General features: G+C 41.0%; 1 protein-coding gene and 1 non-coding gene across 19 annotated transcripts in view; both read right to left on the reverse strand.

Annotated features, from left to right (window-relative positions):
* Positions 1 to 22,595, reverse strand: part of SKAP1 (src kinase associated phosphoprotein 1) — a 299,393-nt gene that overhangs the window by 49,149 nt on the left and 227,649 nt on the right. For 17 of the 18 annotated variants that reach the window (XR_004430631.1, XR_004430629.1, XR_004430636.1 and 14 more), the window contains exons 5-9: positions 10,690 to 10,767; positions 9,094 to 9,177; positions 5,666 to 5,790; positions 3,334 to 3,397; positions 987 to 1,181 (exon numbers count right to left, since the gene is read on the reverse strand). Coding sequence is in view for 11 of the 18 variants with exons in the window: in XM_033183335.1 (XP_033039226.1) it covers positions 987 to 1,181; positions 3,334 to 3,397; positions 5,666 to 5,790; positions 9,094 to 9,177; positions 10,690 to 10,767 (546 nt within the window). In the remaining 7 variants the exon portion in view is untranslated. The remainder of the gene's footprint in view (positions 1 to 986; positions 1,182 to 3,333; positions 3,398 to 5,665; positions 5,791 to 9,093; positions 9,178 to 10,689; positions 10,768 to 22,595) is intronic. The other variant, XR_004430638.1, reaches the window with a different exon arrangement.
* Positions 19,379 to 19,485, reverse strand: LOC117068153. Its single transcript, XR_004431004.1, has one exon. It is a non-coding gene; the product is annotated as a U6 spliceosomal RNA (small nuclear RNA).

Below are 22,595 nucleotides of genomic sequence, written 5' to 3' on the forward strand. Positions count from 1 at the left end.
AAATGCAAGTTGCTTACTGATGATGCTTTCAGCAACCAGCTCTGTCTTCAGGGACCTGAGTGTTAGATTCACCTTAGTTCTTAGGTTCATCTGGGATTGAGGTTCATCTGGGTTCATCTGGGATCTAAATTGCTATAAATTTAAGCTTAACTTGAATTTCTCCGCAGAGCACTGAACTCCTGGCAAATTTCCATAGGAATGATCTTTCTGAATGGACTTGAAGATTAGTGTTCCTGTGGTCTATTTCACAATTAAAAGGCTCAGGCTTTGGTTCTCCACCGTCTGACCCCCACTGAGCTCTGCACCGTTCACCAGCTGCTGTTATCCCCACCAGACATGGCTATGCAGAAGCAGTGATGACTATACATTTTTTGAGATGCTAGGTTTCATGCCTTTGGAAGAAAGGAAATATATAAAGTAGACCTGCTGTAATGATGAGCAGATAAAACATGTTAGGGTTATTTTTAAGAGATGTGATTTAACTCATGGTATATCTGAACTAGGTAATAATGAGTTGTTCTCTATCAAGGTTTGGTCTATCAAGGTATTACTAAAAGATTTGTCAGCATTTACATATTTCAGAGTTTTGAAATCCTTCATAATTTTGAAGCAATTTTCCTTATTCTCACAACTACATACCAAAAAGTTGAAACTAGAGAATTTTGATGACTCATCCCAAAACTCACAATAAACCAATAAAAACCAATGTAAGTATTCTTGACTCTTTAACATGGTGGACACATGTAGTAAGTTACTTCACATGGCATGGATAGAAGACACTCTCTAATCAAATTCTTCTTGCTCCCAGGGCAAGGCAGAGCCTCATTACCTGCTTCCCTACAATCTTATAAAGCTTCCCACATTATCTCCTTCAGAGGATGAAGGTTCGATTTGGCTTCTTTTGGAATTTTCAAAGTTATTATTCTTCCTCCAGGTCATGAGTTTCCGAAACTAGCAGAAGATAATCAGAGGACAAAATTTCTCACCTGGCAAGACTTCATAAATATCTTCTTCTTCTTTCTCCTCTGTAGGCTCTTTTATCCCCACACTCCCAGGCAAGATAGTGGGTCTGCACTGGGAACCAGAACTTGGGGAGTCAAAACCATCAATATCATCATATGTCTCTTCTTTTTCTTCTTCCTCCTCGTCCTCTTCATATGGAATGGTTAAGGAGCTCAGATCTGCCAGGGCAAAGATGAGAATGAATCAAGAAACAGAGAAAAAGAAAATAATAAGACAGGAAAGGAAAGAGGGAGAAGGAGGAGGAGGGATGAGAGTAAAATATGTCAAAAGAAAATGAAACACCAGGTTAAATGCTATTATTTCTAATGTGGGCTTTGGTGGCAGGAAATCTACAGAAAAGGCCGGAATAGCACTGCATCAGGTTTAAACCATCAGCATAAATCCTTCCTTGCAATAAAACTTGATCAGGGTGAAGCAGCCCGAAAAGTATGGGTGTATGAATGAGAACAGGAGGCGAATGGAAGAAAATAGGCCAGAAGAGGAAAAGCCAGTGTGCTGCAAACAGCTCATCAAGTAGAAAACTGGAAGGGTGAGTGAAGGCTTGCAGTCCTCCAGGGTGCTCAGGCCATGGGAACTAAGGTGGCCTCTGTAGAGTGTTGGAGCTCTCAGAAGCTCATCTCCCCAGGGATTTCACTGCAGAATTTCAGACAAATTTGTTTGCAGAGAAAAAAATGGGCAACAGTGGAAGAGAAAAAGAAATGGGGTATGGAAAAATATAACAGTAATACAAGACCAAATAGAATGGCTGAACAATGCAGTTACCATGTCCTTTTGCAACTGCACAGTCTAGCTGACCTTAAAGTGGGTCACTGCATAGAAGGTGTTGAGCCATTACAGCACTGGGGAGCACCAGGGCAGGGGAGGGAGATTGGTTTCTTATTTTAATGGGGAACTGGGTATGTTCATTCTCTGATGTGTACTACAAAGTGCTCTCTGAAACCCTGCTGAGGGCCCTCTGTAGGATGGGTGATTGCAGTCAGCCTACTCTGGGGAAGGAAAGGATGGAGAGACGTCCAACGTTCATTTCAAAATGCAATAAAACTGTTTGGCTTGATTAGGCTTTTAATAAAGATTTTGCAACAATTTTCATCTGAATTTTGGTGCCACCACATAAGAGGAAAAGATCAAAAACACATTTGTGGCTTAAACCATATGTTATTATTTTGTTTGTTTTAAAATAAAATGGAATGAATAATTTCTTCAATGTGGGATTCTGAAAGTACCACAGGGTACAGCTCAATAAAGCTGCTTTGAGTTTTATTGAGGTTTACACACTTAGGGGTATATTACACGCATAAATCCAAGGCACCTAGATGAGAGTGTACCCTGTAGTCTCGCCATCAATGTTCATGTTTGCCTAGTTCCAGTCTATTATACGTGACGCTGTTGGTAGATGCAATAGTTTGTTTTTGTGATAGCAAAGGCATAACTGAGTAAAACAGGCAATTCTTGTAATTAAAGCTCTGGTGCTTCCTTCTCTTTATCCACAATAAAATCTTATAGCAGAATAAAACACTGAGATGAAAAGGCTTGGCATTTTTAGGTCGACGTGTGTCTTTCTAGATCTTGGGCCATGTATAAAGTTGGTGTTTCTGCCTTTCTGCAGAACAGAGGTAGGGTCCTGCCGTGATGGTAGGTAAGGATTATCTAATACCAAGTGACTCACTCAACGTTGGCTTCTTCTACCTGACAGGCCACTCCCAGATAAGGCTTCCCTGGCCACCGTTTCTGCTTTGCCTACAGGCTGGCCAGCAGAGGGTACTCTAAGAGCAGTCATTTACCATCTTCAGGCAGGACTCTTCCCATCCCAAAGCAAGGAACATCTTATTGTGGCTTGAGAAATAGCAATTTGTTTTTAATGTCCAATGTCTCTGAAGACCATCTAGATTGGTTTAGATTTCTACTTCCTTCTAAGACTAAAATAAGAAGATTTTGAACCTCATTTGCAACTAGATGACTTTAAGTTGGATATTATGAATTTCCTTTCCAGAATATAAGGGGTTAGGAGACACTGAATTGGGCTGAGCTGATTTTTAGAATCTTCTTGTCTAGTGATTTTGAATATTACAGACTTGCCTGTAGGTAGGTGGATGAGCTATGATACCAGAGGTCCTCCCAAGGTTGATACCATCTTTACCTTCTCATTCACACATAGTACTATCTGTTGTTGTAATATGGGGAATGTGGTAGGAAAGGCAGAGGTGAGAAAGGGCAGAAAAAATACATACTGAAGTCTATAGATTATATTTATGCAACATAACTTCAACTGCAAATGAACTCAAGTATTATTTCTGTAACAGTGACACTTACCCTTTAACAAGAAACTTATTTGATCCACCCAGTCTCTGGCTTCTGCTGGACTAGTAGCTGTAAACTACAGAAAAATCAGTGAATTAATTTATCACTGTCACTAAAATTTCCATGAATCTTGACAGGGATGTCTAAGGGGGAGGAACCACTGAGTTTCAGAGTCAAGTTTAAAGCTCAGGATTCTCTGCCTGATTAACATACAGAAAGAAGACCAAATATTTCACTCAAACTGATTTTTTCCTTGTGCAATTTTGCATACTCAGAGATGACAGCTCTTTGAGTCCAGACATTCATGTCCATGTGCATTCTTTCATTTGATTATCTATTTCTTCATCAGGCATTTATTTGAGAAAAGTTTACAAGAAAAAAAAGCAAACCAACCCCCACACACGAAACGGGAACACTACAAAGGCGGCACATTTGGTAACAACTGGATATCAAGAGGAGACAGGGAGCACCTATTGTTGCCTAGAGTGGGTCAGAGTGGCCTGCTAAAATGATACCATTTTGGTTGGATTTTAAAGAAGAGTTGGTGGAAACTGGTGGACAGAGTTGGACATTTTAGGTAGGGAGGCCCATGTGCAAAAGAACAGGAATGAGAACATGACTTATGGGGAAGGCTGGCAGATCAGTTTGACTGGAGAACAATAACAGATGAAGTTGGAGAGTTGAGGGTCAGAGAAGAGTTGGTAAAAGGGCTCTGAGTACTAGGAGTTCAGAGTTAAAATGGAGGCAACGGGAAGCCACTATCAGCTCTAGCAAAGGGAGTGGGGGATTCTTTCAATAGCTGTGAGTAGGAAGGATTGGAATAGAGAAATCTGGAGACAGAAGACCAACTGGTCCTCTGGATGAAGTGGCAGGAACTTAACTATTGTGATAGCTGTGGGAATAAATAAGAAGGGAAAGAGCCGAAGGATATTGTAGAAGAAGAATCCACGGACCATGGTAATGATTTGGATTCAATAGGCCAAAGAAAAGAAGTAAATACATTCTGATTTACAAAATAGGCCAGTCAAGCATCAGCCCGTAGTAAGTTTTTTATTTTAAATGAATCAACTTAAAATAATTGTCCCTAACAATATTTTAATTATCTGACCATTAGGGTAAGGTAAAGATATCTGCTACACAAAGAAACGGGATTCCTGCATAATACTTATTAATAGACATTGTTATTCTTGATTTCTTAAAAACAAATTTCTATAAAAACATTTCTAGAAATACTGGTTTAGACTTGTTACATAAACTTTTATCTGGATGTGTTACTATCAGAATATAATAATAAAAATAACTAGGAACATATTCAGTGCATAGATCTATATTATATATATTCATAAAGGACTCTATAGAAAAATTTTAGTTCAAATTTTTAAAAATTTCTGGAAATTACATAATGAAGACCTAGGTCCTTTAACAAAATAAGAGTTAAGATACTGTAGAAATAAAAAGAAGAATGCTGAGAAAAGTCTGAAGACTAAAAGGGTTATTTAAGTGGTTAATTTACTCTTAGCATGGTGTTTTCCTTTTTCATCAGCTAAAGTTTTTCTAAACTGCTTTAATAAAATTGTAATAAGATAAAAATTACCAAAAAGCAGGAAACAATACACACACACATGCAAACATACATTTTTGGTGAAAATCACTATATTTCCACAGTCAGAAATTTTTAAATTTTATTGGTCATTCAGGATGAAGATGGCAAAAATAAAATGAAACAAATTAATTTTATAATGAGGTAAAGATTCAAACTGAGCATAGTAAGGAATAAGTCTTTCATGCCCCAACCAGGTCCTCTAGTCTTTCAATTATTATTATTACTAACTATTGTCACCAATACCTTAGAAATCCTTCCAGAGATATGCAAAGCATCTACATACAGGAAGATTATTTCGGATAGCAAGATGAACATGGGAAAATAATTTTTTTTTCACTCTACAGTTAGATCTTCTTTTTTTGGGTTTTATGGGAGGAAGTGAAGAAAATCAGTTGAAAAATAAAGAGAATGGGAATTTAAACCATAAAATCAGAGACTATAAGTAAGGAATTGGATTGTGTGCTGCAACTGACAAGCATCTCACCTATGAAGTGAAATTGAGAAGGGGAGGAATGAAGGATGGAAGCCAACCAAAGTCTGTATCTAGGATGAGAGTGGCAACAGAGGGGAGGGTGTGGCATAGCAAATGTGAAGACATGTCAAGAAATAGGGTCTTAGTTGGTATGAAATGAGCAGGTAACAAAGAAAGGCTGGAACCCAGCATAGCAACCATGGCTCACATGCAACACAGAAGGAAACTGCAACACCAACAAGGATCACCATCTCCTCGGTGCGTCCTACCTCATAGCTGCGCCTATCCTGGGAGGTCAGTTCAAAGCAGGATTCTTTCTTGGAATCTCTTCGCAGGTGGGGGGCCATCTGAACACTGTAGCCCTTAATGAGGAAGGTCCCTTTGGGCTGCTTGCCTGCAAGACAGGAAAGCTCCCTGTATCCCCAGAGAGATGCAACTGCCAAGGGAAGGTATGTAAAATAAAAGCACAGAAACAGCTGTTACATCCCTGAGGAACCACAATAGTCAAGGAAAGGTTATTAGAGAAGCTTAAGAAGAGGCTACTGCGACAGTAAGGCAGATATCACTGCCAAGCTAGGGAAATGCAACGTGAAAGGTTATTTTGCCAAAAGAGTACAACAGAGACAGAGAATTTATTAGAATGTTAAGAGATCTATAATAACAGAAAGAAGGAATTATTACAGCAGGGAGAGTGTGGCTGTAAATGTGAGGCTCTTGAAGGCTATTATAGAGCTGAAACATTATTATCAGGGCCAGCAGAGCTCACATTTGAGGGGAGGGACAGCAGCACAGGGGGGCATTATAAGGTCCCGGAATCGCCTCCCATGCCCTATGTAGCATTTGGGCTAAATTTCTCTCCCCCTTCCCTGCTGGTCAGGTGGGAATTTATGCTAGAGGGAGAATGATTAAAACTCAGTATTTATCCTCCTTGTAAGAGGTCGACCTGAGAAGCAGCAGAATAATGTTGAGTATTATTAGATGACGAGGAAGGAGATAAAAGGAAAAGGACCCTAAGTGAAGAGAGACTATTCTGCTTGTCACTACCAAAAAAAAGTGTTAGAAACAGAAAAAGAGGAGGTGGCTCTCAAGAATTTTTTGTCCTCATTGTGTGGTTCAGGCAGAACACATAGAGAACAGGAACCACAGTGTCTGGGATGCTTTGAGCTCTATATCATGTGAAATGAATTGCTTAATAAATGCTTTTTGATTATGATAATGATGAGAAGGATGGCAGTGTGATGACAATATTAAAAAAGAAAAAAGAAGAAAAAAGACTCTGTCCTCACCTGGTTGAGCTAAAAGAAATACACAAACACTATTCTTACTAAGAAAATGTCATGGGCACAATAAGAAATAACTGGTGAGAAGGGAGCCATGGAACAGTGCTTTTTGACACCAGAATCTTTTTTGTTAAAGTATCTCTCCTTGTTCTAACCAGCCACTAAAATGTTTTGTTGTTTCTTTGGTCACCAGATTTTATTTCACCCTGATGGAAAAATGGTCAATAAAAGCCTCTGAGTCTCTTGCTCTTACTCTCCCCCCTCCTCTCTCACCGTGGGTATGGAAGATTCTGAATGAACAGATGTGACACACCTGGTTTTATATCTAGATATGCCAACCACTTATTTAAATGCAAAAGAAATGATGAACATATTTACAGTGACAAATGTCATATTAGTTTGAAGGTTTAAAATAAGAAAAGAACAACTGGCTTGGCTGTATGCCTATAATTTAGAGGAGAAATTGTGGTTGCTGGGTTTGAGAGCGGGTTGGGGGTTGGAAGGACACACGGGACTTGTAGCTCAGTTTACAAACTATGCTGTTATCCTTTCCAAACAGGGCTTTAGCCTTTGCCCCTAAATAGGAAAGGTTCTGAAGGATGTAGGATGGTGAAAGGCAGGCAAAGGTCTGTGATAACTACTGCAGGCAGGGAGGCAGCATGAGGCAATTGCTACCAAGCCCAAGGGCAAATCTTAAGGATTTCAAGTAACTTAGCAAAGATCCAGTGTTTTTTGTTTTTTTTTTTGTTTTTTTTTTTTTTAAGACAGAGTCTCGTTCTGTTGCCCAGGGTGGAGTGCAGTGGAGTGATCTCGGCTCACCACAACCTCCACCTCCTGGGTTCAAGCGATTCTCCTGTCTCAGCCTACAGGCACCCACCACCATGCTTGGCTAATTTTTGTATTTTTAGTAGTAGAGAACGGGGTTTCACTGTGTTGGCCAGGTTGGTCTTGAACTCCTGACCTCATGATCTGCCTGCCTTGGCCTCCTAAAGTGCTGGGATTACAGGCATGAGCCACTGCACCTGGCCCAAAGCTGTAGTTCTTTCTACTACTTTAGTACTGCAGGTGCAGGAAGTACAAAGGCAACTGGGTGGGTGTCTGATTATTTCCTACATTGGATATCCAGGCACTGGGAGAGGACTAAGTTTGAGGAAGGAATAAGAAAGAAGAAACAGAAAAAGATTGCAAGGAAAAAGAAGGCTCTACTCAATCTGTATCGCTGGCCTCTGTTCGAAGGTGCACAGCACAAGGAAAGCCCCAACAAGAATTGATGCTTTTTTTTTTGAGACAGAGTCTTGCTCTGTCACCCAGGCTGCAGTGCAGTGGCACGATCTCAGCTCACTGCAACCTCTGCCTCCTGGGTTCACGCCATTCTCCTGCCTTAGCCTCCTGAGTAGCTGGGACTACAGGCGCCCATCACCACGCCTGGCTAATTTTTTGTATTTTTAGTAGAGACAGGGTTTCACCGTGTTAGCCAGGATGGTCTCCATCTCCTGACCTTGTGATCCGCCCACCTCAGCCTCCCAAAGTGCTGGGATTACAGGCGTGAGCCACCACGCCCAGCCAAGAATTGACGTTTTTTAAACTTTGTCTCCCTCTTGTTTCTTAGAATTACTCCTGGGGCAGTCCAACTCTGTAGAAGTGTATCCTCTATTCGAAAGTTTGCATTCATCTATAATAATAATTTTTAGCTTGTATTTATTTGTAATTGCCTCCTATTGTGCTTATATCCTCTATTCCTTTTCATAAACCAATCAATTACGTTAAACATGGATGGGAGGTCTTCTAGGGTTAGCTCATGAGTGTTGACTTGATTAAGTCAGTGGTGGCTCATTAAGACACTATCTCTGGCCTGAGTCAACACTTCACTGCTGCTGTCATCTGGCTGAAGGGCGTGCCTTGGGTACAGCAACCATTTGGGTCTCAATATTCCATGGCTATAGGAATATCCACTGGACTACTTACTTCCTAGTAGTCATTAGGATAAAGCTGGGAGCATGCCCTTAGGGGGTTCAATTTCTGGGCCATTGTTGAAGTTCTTTAAGTCTTTCTCAGAATTAATTTATTTCAATATTTTAGCTATGGTGTTGATACCTGTAAAGAGTTTGAAGTTCTTTTTATTTTTTTTTTAAAAATCAAAACATTCAACTTTGATAATGTGTTGCTAATCATAATAAAAGATAACTCTTTGATGTGCTGACCACACTCTTAGTGTTTAAAGGTGAAATAATTTCTAAATTGGGTTCTGCTTTTTCGGTGATGGGCAAGGGTTATTTGCCCATGCCTATCTCTTTCCTAAGCATGTCCCTTTATGGGTGTTAGTTAAGGACTGCTATCTTGAGATCTAAGTGCTTGAGAATTTATAAAGTGTTTGCATCCAGGAGTGAGATGCTGCTGTGTAAATGAAGAACACTTACTCTTCTCATTAGCATAGTAGTAGAAGAGACCTCTGCTGACAACACACCATCGTTTCTGCCACTCCGATCCAAAGAAACTATGATCTAAACAGAACAGCAGTAGGGGACATAAATTCAGGTAACTACCATCACTGAAGAGTCTGTAAAATCCGACAACATACAGTCCAGTGTGTTATTGTTTTATTTCCCAGGTTAATGGACTGTAAAACCCTCCTTTTCACTCCCACAGGTTATCCCATATTGACTCAGGGTCCAGGGGACTAGCTCAGTTAAATGTCCAAGTTCTAAACAGGGGTGCCTGCTCTGTGCCCCACAGCTGTCTTTTTATCTAGCCTCTTTTATATCTTTTGGGTTCTTATCTCATCCTGTACATTTTCAAATTCTCCATTATATCTTTATGTGTTGCCTTTGACAAAGAAAAATGATTCTCCAGGCCATGGCCATGAAAGAGCTTTTTTTTTCTTTTTTTTCTTTTTTTTTGTGCTGAGTCAATTTGCCTGTTGAGTGTTAAACCTGAGATGCCAACTCTAGTGGTACCTATTCTAATTAAATGAGTTAAAGGTCAAGAGGTGGGTTTGAAGGCAGAAGTGGTGGCTCAGGTCTGTAATCCCAGCACTTTGGGAGGCTGAGATGGGAGGTATGCTTAAAGCCAGGAGTTTGAGACTAGCCTAGGCAACAAAGTGAGACCTTGTCTCTATAAAAAATAATAAAATAGCCAGGCACAGTTGTGTGCACCTGTTGTCCCAGCTCTTTGACAGGCTGAAGTGGGAGCAATTGCTTGAGCCAGGATTGGAGGCTGCAGTGAGCTATGATGGTACTACTGTATTCCAGCCTTGGTAATAGAGGGAGATCCTATCTTAAAATAATAATAATAATAATAAGTAAATAAAAAAGGCCAGGTGTGGTGGCTTATGCCTGTAATCCCAGCACTTTGGGAGGCTGAGGTGGGCAGATCAGTTGAGGCCAGGAGATTAAGACCAGCCTGGCCAACATGATGAAATCCTATCTCTGCTAAAAATACAAAAAATTAGCTGGGCATGGTGGTGCACACCTGTAGTCCCAGCTACTCAGGAGGCTGAGACAGCAGAATCGCTTGAACCAGGAGGTGGAGGTTGCAGTGAGCCAGGATCACACCTACGGCACTACAGAGCGAGACTCTGTCTCAAACAACAACAACAACAACAAAAACAAAAAACAAAAGAGTTGGGCTTGTCTGAAATTTGAAAGCAGGCTGCTTCACATATGATATAAAAACTACCCAGTGGGAGCACACTGAGAGATGAGGACAAGAACACTATTCATTGATTCAACAAGTCTTATTAAGCACCTGTCACATACCAGGCACTGGGGATAAAGAGGTGAGCAGGATATAACCATCCCTATCTTGATGAAGCTTATGGTCTGCTCAAGGCTGGGACATCTCTCTTTAGCCTATACACAAACACCAGATTCCTTTCCTTTCCTTGCATTACTTTTGCCTTGTATCTGCCTAGCACAGTACCGGGCACAGAGAAGGCACCCAATGTGTTAGCTTTCTTTTCCCTCACTTCCCTTCCCTTCCTGGAATGTTCTGAAATCTGGGGGTCTGACCATTACCTTTGCTTTTCTTCTCCAAGTATCCTTGCTTGATTATGTTATCAAGTTCTTGAGCTCCTTTTACGATGTCTTCCATTCCTAAAAGGACCAATGGCAAAGTGCTTTATTGAAACCTGGCAAAATTTTCATTTATTTAGGCTACTTTAGATAATTCACATTAATAACAGAGTACACAAGGGCAATTGCTTAAACACAGTACAAAATAAAACAATTTCTATATGATTGGAAGGAAAAATAAATTTTCTTGCTTTTTCTTTTTTTTTTTTTGAGACAGAGTCTTGCTCTGTCACTCAGGCTGGAGTGCAATGGTTCTATCATGGCTCACTGCAACCTCTGCCTCCCAGGTTCAAGCCATTCTCGTGTCTCAGCCTCCCAGGTAGCTGAGACTACAGGCATGTGCCACTACACCTGGCTAATGTTTTTTGTATTTTTAGTAGAGATGGGGTTTCACCATGCTGGCCAGGCTGGTCTCAAACTCCTGACCCCAAGTGAACCAACCACCTCGGCCTCCCAAAGTGCTGGGATTACAGGTGTGAGCCACCACGCCCAGCCAAAATTAAGAATTTTTTTAAGGATATAAGTTCTAAATTGTATAAACCTCATTGAGATAATCAAAAGTCAAATGAATAACTACCAGCACAGACAGCTTTAATGAGTAATAGACTCCACCATAAACGTAGTCACCTAAGAGGGAGCAATAAACACACACTCAATTTTTTTTTCTTTTAACAAACAGCCACCTCTGTGAACATAAATTTTTTAAAGTTCATACAAGAAGGGCTATGCAAGCTGAACTTAGCAATAACTGCCAAATCCTGATTTCTTAAAAGTATGGGAAAGAGGCCGGGCCCAGTGGCACCCTGTAATCCCAGCACTTCGGGAGGCTGAGGCAGGCAGATCATGAGGTCAGGAGTTCAAGACCAGCCTGGCCAACATGGTGAAACCTCGTCTCTACTAAAGATACAAAAAATTAGCTGGGCGTGGTGGCACACATCTGTAATCCCAGCTACTCCGGAGGCTGAGGCACTAGAATTGCTTGAATGCGGGAGGCAGAGGTTGCAGTAAGTCGAGATCATGCCATTGCACTCCAGCATGGGTGACAAGGCGAGACTTCGTCTCAAAACAAAACAAAACAAAAAAGTATGAGAAAGAATCTAAGAATTGTAGAAGGCTTCACAATACCTTGAAATTTACATCAGCCTTTAATTGCATGCTGCTAACATTCTTGGCTTTCAATTAGCCTGGTTAGGTACAAATTTATTGAGAAGTCAAGATCCTAATCCATCTTCCTCCACTGGGGTTTGTACTTCACAGAAGGGAGGGACAAAGGATAGAGACAAAAAGGAATTTACTTCTCAAAAAATAAAATGAAAGAAGAATGAAAAAAAAGCCTCTTTTAAGAACACAGTCTACATTTCTTAATTAGGCAAAATGAAGGTGTATAACTGTATATTTTTAAACGAAGAATGTTGTTTTTACCTAAATCAATCTGGCCTGGTATATGACAACATAAAAAACTCAAGGATAGAGCCCAAAAACTCGTCAACCAAGCAAATAACTACGCTGAACCCCCTTTGACACTCTGTAATTGGATGTCTCTGGTACTCCCAATTCTTAGTCCTTTAATACCTGTTTTTCTCCTTATTCGGACCTTGTGTCTTTAGTTTCTCAATTCATACAAAACCACACTCAGGCCATCACCAATAATTCTATATGACAAATGCTCCTTCTAACAACCCCACAATATCATCCCTTATCCAAAAATCTTTCTTCAGTCTAATCTCTCCCACTCTAATCCCTAATCCCGCTCCAAGCAGCCCTGAGAAACATCGCCCATTATCTCTCCATACCATCCCCAAACATTTTTGCTGCCCCAACACTTTGCCACTATTTGTTTTCTTTTTTTTTTTTTTTTTTTTTTTTTTTTTTTTTTTTTTGAGACGGAGTCTGGCTCTGTCGCCCAGGCCGGAGTGCAGTGGCCGGATCTCAGCTCACTGCAAGCTCCGCCTCCTGGGTTTACGCCATTCTCCTGCCTCAGCCTTCCGGGTAGCTGGGACTACAGGCGCCCGCCGCCACGCCCGGCTAGTTTTTTGTATTTTTTAGTAGAGACGGGGTTTCACCATGTTAGCCAGGATGGTCTCGATCTCCTGACCTCGTGATCCGCCCGTCTCGGCCTCCCAAAGTGCTGGGATTACAGGCTTGAGCCACCGCGCCCGGCTATTTTTCTTATTAATATAAGAAGACAGGAATGTCAGGCCTCTGAGCCCAAGCTAAGCCATCATATCCCAGTGACCTGCACGTAGACATTCAGATGGCCTGAAGCAACTGAAGATCCACAGAAGTGAAAATAGATTACCCGATGACATTCCATTCCATTGTGATTTGTTTCTGCCCCACCCTAACTGATCAATGTTCTTTATAATCTCCCCCACCCGTAAGAAGTTTCTTTGTAATTCTCCCCACCCTTGAGAATGTACTTTGTGAGATCCACCCCATGCCCCTAAACCTACAAGAACTCATGATAATCCCACCACCTTTGCTGACTCCTTTTTCGGACTCAGCCTGCCGGCACCCAGGTGAAATAAACAGCCATGTTGCTCACACAAAGCCTGTTTGGTGATCTCTTCACACGGACACGCGAAAGAGAAGGTAATCGGGCTAGTGGTATTTTAGCATTTATTCCTTTTAGTCCCAGAACCCAAATCTCTTTTGGATTGTCTTAAATAATTTATGAAGCAAACCAAGTACAAAACAAAGTAAGGCACAACTACATATGAATCAACCGGGCCACCTATACAGTATCTTGAGAGTTATGATTGAAATAACTTTTTTTTCAAACAATTGTTTTTTGAACATTTCTTACAGTAACATTTATTCAACGGTGGCCATAAACTGGCACTTTGCTCAGTGCCTTTCCTACTTTTTGTTTTAAAATAACATCTACGACAATTTAAAATGCAATCAAAATTACATTTTACTTTAAAGCTGTTTCAAGCTTATAGAAAGGTAGATCAGAAGAGCCTCTTTTTCTGTTTTTAAGTGTGTCTATGTGCCATATTTTTTATCCAATTGGTCCTTATTGTTAACCTCCTTATTTGTGAACTACTTTCATTTGTGTGTTTCACAGTTAGCAAACTATGTGGTTGCCATAAATCCTTTTAGTCCATCTCAGGGTGCATGTGTGAGATGAACAGCAGCAAAGGAAAATTCATTTTTCTAGGGTTCTTTCATTTCTCCTACCCCTCTGGAAACAACCTCCAAGGAAACAGTAGCAGATTCTACTGAGGGAGAGGCATTGCGTGGGGTGAGGACCAGTTATAGAAGAGAAGGCTCTCTGAAGTGCTGTCAAAAAATTGCTCCTGGGGAGGCCAGGTGTGGCACAAACCTGTAGCCCCAGCTACTTGGGAGGCTGAGGTAGGAGGATCCCTTGAGTCCAGGAGTTCAAGGCTGCAGTGAGCTGTGTTTGAACCACTTCACTCCAGCCTTGAGTCCAGGAGTTCAAGGCTGCAATGAGCTGTGATTGAACCACTTCACTCCAGCCTGCGCGACAGAGCGAGATCCTGTCTCTTAAAAAAAAAATTGCGGCCGGGCGCGGTGGCTCAAGCCTGTAATCCCAGCACTTTGGGAGGCCGAGGCGGGCGGATCAGGAGGTCAGGTGATCGAGACCATCCTGGCTAACGCGGTGAAACCCCGTCTCTACTAAAAAATACAAAAAAGAGGCCGGGCGCGGTGGCTCAAGCCTGTAATCCCAGCACTTTGGGAGGCCGAGACGGGCGGATCACGAGGTCAGGAGATCGAGACCATCCTGGCTAATATGGTGAAACCCTGTCTCTACTTAAAAATACAAAAAAAAAAAACTAGCCGGGCGACAAGGCGGGCGCCTGTAGTCCCAGCTACTTGGGAGGCTGAGGCAGGAGAATGGCATAAACTCGGGAGGCGGAGCTTGCAGTGAGCTGAGATCCGGCCACTGCACTCCAGCCTGGGTGGCAGAGCAAGACTCCGTCTCAAAAAAAAAAAAAAAAAAAAAAAAAAAAAAAAAAAAAATACAAAAAAGAAAAAAACTAGCCGGGCGAGGTGGCGGCGCCTGTAGTCCCAGCTACTCGGGAGGCTGAGGCAGGAGAATGGCATGAACCCGGGAGGCGGAGCTTGCAGTGAGCTGAGATCCAGCCACTGCACTCCAGCCTGGGCGACAGAGCGAGACTCCGTCTCAAAAAAAAAAAAAAAAAAAAAAAAATTGCTCCTGGAGGCCTAAAAATTAAATGAAAGACATAGGGAGATGAGGAAAACATGATCCCATAAACTGAGTTTCCATCTCTCCTTCCCACAGGTTTTTTTTTTTCTCTTTTCTTTCTAAAGGTCTTGTTAAACTTAGAGACACAGCTCCTTGTTAAAGATGCCAAGAGTCTGAATCATAAAAGACATATTAAACGTTCTATTAGAATTCAAACCTCCTTTTTTAATGCAGATTTAAATGCCATTTTATGGAACATCTATAATTATGAAAATAGGAAGACATTGCCTCGTGTGCAGGGAGAGTCTGTGAGTATGAATATTACATTAATGTGCCCACACCAGCTCACTGATCCTGCTGGCAGGAGCATAAAAAATGCTTGAGTGAAACTTTTATTTAGATGTTAAGACTCCAGGCCCCAGCGGGGTGACAGAGACAGCCCCTGTGAGTTGCCATCAGAGAGAGAGCTTGAATTGAATTACCCAGGGGGGAGGAAGTAGTGATGAGCACTGCTTCGCTTATTTAATTTCATTTACTTTCAGTACATTATCAGCATGAGGCTTTTCTCTCCCCACCAACTGAAACCCAAGAATGCCACCACCAAGAAAACAAAGATATAATGCAGCAGAGATGTAACTCGAAGTCACTAATTCTAGGAGACAAGGGACAGCACCATCACCACCACTTTCTCTCCCCAAGAGTCAAACTCAGTTTATAAAATTGTATACTGAAGGAGTTGCTGAATTTTTTCTCTTTGTCATTCACTAACAAGATTCTGAAAAGGAATATAGCTGGAAACAGTTTTTTATATGCTGTGTTTTTGTGTGTAGTCAGTAAGATGTGTTATGTTGCTTTCTTTCTTTTTTTGAGACAGAGTCTCACTCTTGTCGCCCAGGCTGGAGTGCAATGGTGCGATCTCAGCTCACTGCAACCTCTACCTTCCGAGTTCAAATGATTCTCTTGCCCCAGCCTCCCGAGTATTTGGGATTACAGGCATGCACCACCACACCCGAATAATTTTTTGTATTTTTAGTGGAGACGGGGTTTCTCCATGTTGGTCAGGCTGGTCTCGAACTCCTGACCTCAGGTGACCCAGCTGCCTCAGCCTCCCAAAGTGCTGGGATTACAGGCGTGAGCCACCGCACCCAGCCTATGTTGCTTTCTTATTCATTAGACAGAATCTGTATTGAGGAACTCTCTAGACTGGTTTCCCTTATGGGCAGTGGGAAAAAATGGGATTATAGGCTAAGTTTAGAATGTCTATGGAAAAAAAATTGGGAAATGAGGTCAGATCAGTCTCTATTCTACTAATTGTCTTCTATGTACAAGGTACTGTGTGGTGAGTCCAATAACAGAGTTGTTCTCAATGTAGTTGACTCTGAGCTCAAGCTCATTAGCTCCATGATCTATCTGACAAATCCAAACAACCAAGATGGGAATCCACAGTGGCATGCAAGGTACCTCCTCTTTCAGTGTCAGCGCAGGGTCCTACTGATCAAGAACTAGTGATCCTGAGGATGCACATGGGGTGATGAGGCAGGAATCTTGTATGCCTGAATCCACACCTACTGGTAAATGAACAGATCTGCAGAGAGCTACTTAATGCATAATAGAAAGTATGTAAAATATGCTTTAGAGGATGATTATAAAAATAGGAAGAAGTTGCAAACAATTGTATAGGTTGCTATTTTAAGGCAAACAATTTATATTTGAGTATACAATTAAAAAAAGAAGCTTTTTGTTCATCACCTGAGAAAAGATATCACTACCATCATGAAAAAATAAAAATGATTTTGATTTATTGAGAATAAATGGCCCTCTTGGCTAAGTCTAAAGGTGTATTACATTATATCAGCACAAAACAGAATTACATTAGGGTCATAATCTCTCTCTACCACTACACTTAACTAAACCTCTCAGAACAGCCCGTATAAAGAAAAGATTCACTTAGCTGAAGGATATGGGGCCATAAAGATAAAATCAACAGAGAAGTGTGTTACCCAGAAGTGATGGCCACCCAACTTTCATGGCAGATGAAGATAAAAGAAATTCTCAGATATCTTTCTCTTTATCTAGATTCCTTTAAACCCTTGTATCCCACCCATATCCAACTCTGCAATAAAAAAGGACAGGATAGGATTCCATCTCTCAATGCTAAACATGACTCTTTAGTCAGCTATGCACAGCAACAACAATGGGGACCCTTTGGAGTGTGATACATTTCCATAAAGCAGTCAATAAAAAAGACACGGGAGCTTATGTGAGTCACGGCCTATTTAACCAGCTGCGTTCTAGCCCACTGAGAAAAGAGAATTGGAGAAATCAGTTGGCAACACCAGAGCACAAGGCTAATAGCACAGGAGGCCACATAATTTCCACTGCAAAAAGGCTGCAGCCCCTGCAGAACAAACCAGGTGCCCACTAACTTTCATTATAGGCAGTTGGCTTGGTCTCTTGCTAAATCATCCTGAAAGGAAAATAAATAATTTTTTAAAAAACATCTTTTGTTCAAATCGTTCCCCTATTACATTATGGACTTCTCCCATCCTCCCTCTTCCTTTTAATTCAAGTTCTTTTCAACTGTTTAAAAAAGGGACCTAACCAACTTGAGCCTAGAGACTAATAGCTACCAGGGGTGAATTTCAGATAGGGTGAAGTTTAGCAGGTTCCTTAATTACTCATGTAAAAAACCCAGGTATTGGGTGTATGAGATAGGAGAAAATTTAACATTTGAAGGCTGGGAATGGTCAAATTCCACCTGTAATTCCAGTGCAGTCACACTGGTGTGTGTGCGTCTGCAGACATGTACAAAAACACACGCTTTAAAATGCCTCAAATGTACCGAGGTGAGGAGGGTACTGCAGATAGGTTGGGGAGGGGGTAGTTTTCTCTTGTCTGGTAACTGTGGATTTCAAATCTGTTCATTAACCTCTCTTTTGTGCATTTGATTTCTGTGGCCTTCTTTAATAATTTCATTACTGCTTTTCCTTAGCTTCTTACTTTTCTGGGTTACTTTTTTGCCTTCTTCTCAATTTTCAGGAACCAGTCAATAAACGATAGTTTGTAGTGTCTGGCAGGAAGTGCTCATCTTCTGATACTAACAAGGAAGTTGTTTTCCATGACTATTTCTTGATTAGTCCCTTGAACAGGCATATATAATTCTTTAACTTCTGTGGTTCCATGTGATATCCACTTGAGTTTACACTTATACCACACACTTTTCTTGCATTGTGTTTCACTTATAAAGGAATTTAGCTCAACATATGAAAGGTGAAAAATTCTAAACCATTAGTAATAGATTTAGCATCTAAAAGTTTCAAAGATATAGAAAGCTCTCAAACAGATGGCTTTAAACTAACTGAATGGAACTGCTCATGGAGAAATAAATTGGACAACAGATGAAAGGAAGGGAATGAACACAACGTACTTAATCAAGTTCTTCAACAAGCTGTGATGTAAGAAGCTAGGAAACAAAACATGAGCAACTGGAGCTAGACTAAAGGACCCCAGAAAAAGGTAGAAACGACACATTTGTAGTTAGCAAACCAACGCAGAAGACAACTTTCATGAGACCTCAATAGACTCATGTTACCCTTCCGATTTTTGAAGGTCTTTTAAAAACACTAGTGAATCCAGGTTATAATGAACCCAGGTTACAGAAATCTGTGGAGAAAATCCTGTTACACTGAAGACAAAAAAACCTCTGAGGTTCTAGGTCAGTAGTACTAAGAAAAAAAGCAGATAATAAACAAAATAATTAAAATGAATATGCTTTAACAAAAATGGCCCCCCAAAACCCTAACCAATTTTTAATTCATCAGCATTGTATCAAGCATTTTTACATCTAAGTCCCACAACATCCCTATGAGGCATGTTTTATTATCATCCCCACTTTACAGACTAGGAAACTCAGGTGTAATGAAATGACATGACTTGCTGAAGGTTGCTCAGTTGGAATAGCCTATGCTGTTTCCAATACTCTGAGTTTCAGACATGCACAGAAGTGGATGAGGAAAGATTGGGTCTTCCCATCTCACTCCCCCACAAAAAGAGACCCTGTTTTTTGGAAGGAGAAACAGGCATGATGTATGGTTATTCTATCTCCTGGTGTCAAAAAATTATTTTAGTATCTATATTTCTATTTATTTTTTATGAGTAAAATGAGCAGGTTTTATTTTTATGTTTTTCAGCTTTTATTTTAGAATCAGGGGGTACATGTGTAGGTTTGTTACAAAGGTATATTGTGTGATGCTGAGGTTTGGAGTATGAATGAATCTGTCACCCAGGTAGTGAGTACAGTACCCAATAATAGTTTTTCAACCCTTGCTTCCCTCCCCACCTCCTCATGTATTTACCCAGTGTCTATTGTTGCCACATTTATGTCCATGTGTACCCAATGTGTAGCTCCCACTTATAAGTGAGAAAATGCCATTATGTTTTCTATTTCTGCATTAGTTCAAAAACATGGAATGTTTCACAAATTTGCATGTCATCTTTGCTCAGGGGCCATGCTAATCTTCTCTGTATCATTCCAATTTTAGTATATATGCTGCCAAAGTGAGCACTCTTACTTTTAAATGTACTAACTAACTTAATCTTTGGAATTGCCTCCTAGGGCAGATCTATGTGAAACCCAAGAGGTAAACAGAAACTCTCAGAATGCAATAAAAGGACGCATGAGTTAAGTACCTATAAGAGGACACAGCCAGAAACTCTCAAAAAATGCTGCTTGGAAATGGGCGTGGTGGCTCACGCCTGTAATCCCAGCACTCTAGGAGGCTGAGGTGGGCAGATCACGAGGTCGGGAGTTTAAGACCACCCTGGCCAGCATGGTGAAACCCCATCTTTACTAAAAATACAAAAAATTAGCTGGGCATGGTGGTGCACACCTGTAATCCCAGCTACTTGGGAGGCTAAGGCAGGAGAATTGCTTGAACCCAGGAGGTGGAGGTTCCAGTGAGCTGAGATCGCACCACTGCACTCCAGTCTGGGTAACAGAGTGAGACTCTGACTCCAAAAAAAAAAAAAAAAAAAAAAAAAAAAAAGCTGCCTGGTCACCAAGGTTTGTAAGACCTCTTATGATGCAAGTATGATCATCTAGAAAAAGGAAACCCTGTTCCAGTGTAGGGCTCATGCAGAAATCTTGGACATGATTTGTTTACTCTTGAAGGAAGAGGTTTGGGTTTGAAAAGGAAGAAGATTTTCCACAGCACTTCAGGAGGCTGAGGCAGGCAGATCACTTGAGGCCAGGAGTTTGAGACCAGACTGGCCAACATGGTGAAACTCAGTCTCCACTAAAAATACAAAAATTAGTCAGGCATGGTGGTATGTGCCTGTAGTCCCAGGTACTTGGAAGCCTGAGGTAGGGTTGCTTGAGCCTGGGAGGCAGAGGTTGCAGTGAACTGAGAGTGCACCAGCCTAGGTGACAGAACAAAACTCCAAACAAAACAAAAAATAAACAAACAAGCAAAACAAACAAAACAAAACAAAACAAAACAGAAAAGGATTTTAAAGTCAAATATCCAAATGGGTTTCTTTTCATAAAGTATTCCCTCAGTAATGCCAAGCCACAAGGTAACTTACAGAAACCATGAGTATTCATGGAGGATGAAGAGCCCTCTCATGACTACAAAGGGGCAACACATGCCCTGTGTCTCGCAAGATGCTCTCTTCCACATCTTCACTTTCAGTGGGATTTTACTTATAAGAAATGAAAGTGTTAGGAAAAAGCCCTTCTAACTCCAAGCATGGTAACTTCAATGCACTAATGATAGCATCTAAATAAATGGTAATAATCAACACTTTCTGGTAGGTATCAGGAGTTCATCTTAAAGAATGACTAACTATAATAACCCATTGCTTCTCAATCATGAAACATTGGTGAACTTTGATCAGTTAAAGGACAGAGATTTTGAATAATTTACTTTTAGAATAAGAATGGGTTTAAATTTTTTCTATAACAATACCATTCACTACATTCTGATATGCTTTCTTACAGGGAAAAGTCAATCAAAAATAACTTATAGCTTATCCTATGTATGCTACAGCCTATAGTGATGAAATGAATCTAATGTACTATCATAATTGTGGCATCATGAATTCCCACAGTGCTTTATTTACTTGAAAACAAATTGTGTTCCTTCAAAACCATGAGTGTTCTGTGGTGGTGGGTTAAGCATATGTGTCTTTTGATTTTATCAATAACACACACCTGTAACCCAACATCCTCAGCTTCGTTTTTATCCTAAGAATCCATCCTTAATATAGAACCACAAAAGACCTGAAGTCTCTTTAGCAGCTAAGCCACAGTAAGTGGCAACAGAGCAAAGTGGGAATCCTGATACAAATTAAGGCAGCAATCCTTCAAATGGCCTCATGATTCTAAAAAGGAGAAGAGGATTTTAAAATGCCAAATTGTCTTTTTACAAACCTTGCAAGATCAATGTATTCCCCCTGAGTCAGATCACCATTATACATGCATCACTTGAGAGCCTATCTTTAAAAATGAATGACAAAATGTCATTTTCAGATCTGTTTATTTACTACGCCACTGGGCCACTGGACTGTGATAAGAACACAGAGAAAAGGAAATAAAAAGAAAAGAGCCTTTCCTGGGTTTGGAATCACTTTTTAACCGGTTCACCAAACTGTGGGCAGAAGTCATCTTTCTAAAACACAGATCATGTCACATTCCTGCTTAAATCCTGTAATGGTTTTTTATTACCTACAGGATGAAACTCAAACTCTCCAGCATACAAAAACTTTTAAGTGCTTGGTCTCTTCCTAGCTTCCAGTTTCATTTTCTCCCAACTTTGTCACCTCCCAGTACTCCAGCAATAATAAGAAACAGACTCTGTCCTTTTTTTTTTTTTTTGAGACGGAGTCTCGCTCTGTCACCCAGGCTGGAGTGCTGTGGCCGGATCTCAGCTCACTGCAAGCTCCGCCTCCCGGGTTCACGCCATTCTCCTGCCTCAGCCTCCCGAGTAGCTGGGACTACAGGCGCCCGCCACCTCACCCGGCTAGTTTTTTGTATTTTTTAGTAGAGACGGGGTTTCACCGTGTTAGCCAGGATGGTCTCGATCTCCTGACCTCGTGATCTGCCCGTCTCGGCCTCCCAAAGTGCTGGGATTACAGGCTTGAGCCACCTCGCCCGGCCCAGACTCTGTCCTATGGAACATGCCATGCACTTTACACTGCAAGGTCTCTGTGTATTTTGTTTTTCCTGTTTGGAACTTCCTCTCTCTACTTCCAGCTGCCAAACTGGGAGTGCTCCTTCAATTCAAATGTCACATCCTCTTTGAATCTTTGATTCCCCCATGTAAAATTAAAGACTCCCTCTTCTGTGCTTCAATAGCATTTTCTAGAACATTTTTATAGCACAGTCTTGGCTCCCAGGGACCCTAAATCTTTTCCTCAATGTGCTCCATTCTTGTCACTTTGCTTGGGTTTCCTTAAGACTTTAGGAACAATGCAAAACTGCTAGAATCCTTGAAAAAGCAAATAGAAAAAGGGCTATTCCTGGGAAAAGAACTGTAGTTGTGGACCTGGGTACAAGGCAATAGGGAGGAGGGTAAAAATGGATCTTGCATCCATAGGAAAAGAGATGACACCATGGAAGAAATTAAGTGAACAGAACATTATAGTAGCCTCCATCTCCTGGGTTCAAACAATCCTC

The sequence above is a fragment of the Trachypithecus francoisi genome, unplaced genomic scaffold (assembly GCF_009764315.1).
Source record: "Trachypithecus francoisi isolate TF-2019V2 unplaced genomic scaffold, Tfra_2.0 Lachesis_group20, whole genome shotgun sequence".
Taxonomy (NCBI): domain Eukaryota; kingdom Metazoa; phylum Chordata; class Mammalia; order Primates; family Cercopithecidae; genus Trachypithecus; species Trachypithecus francoisi.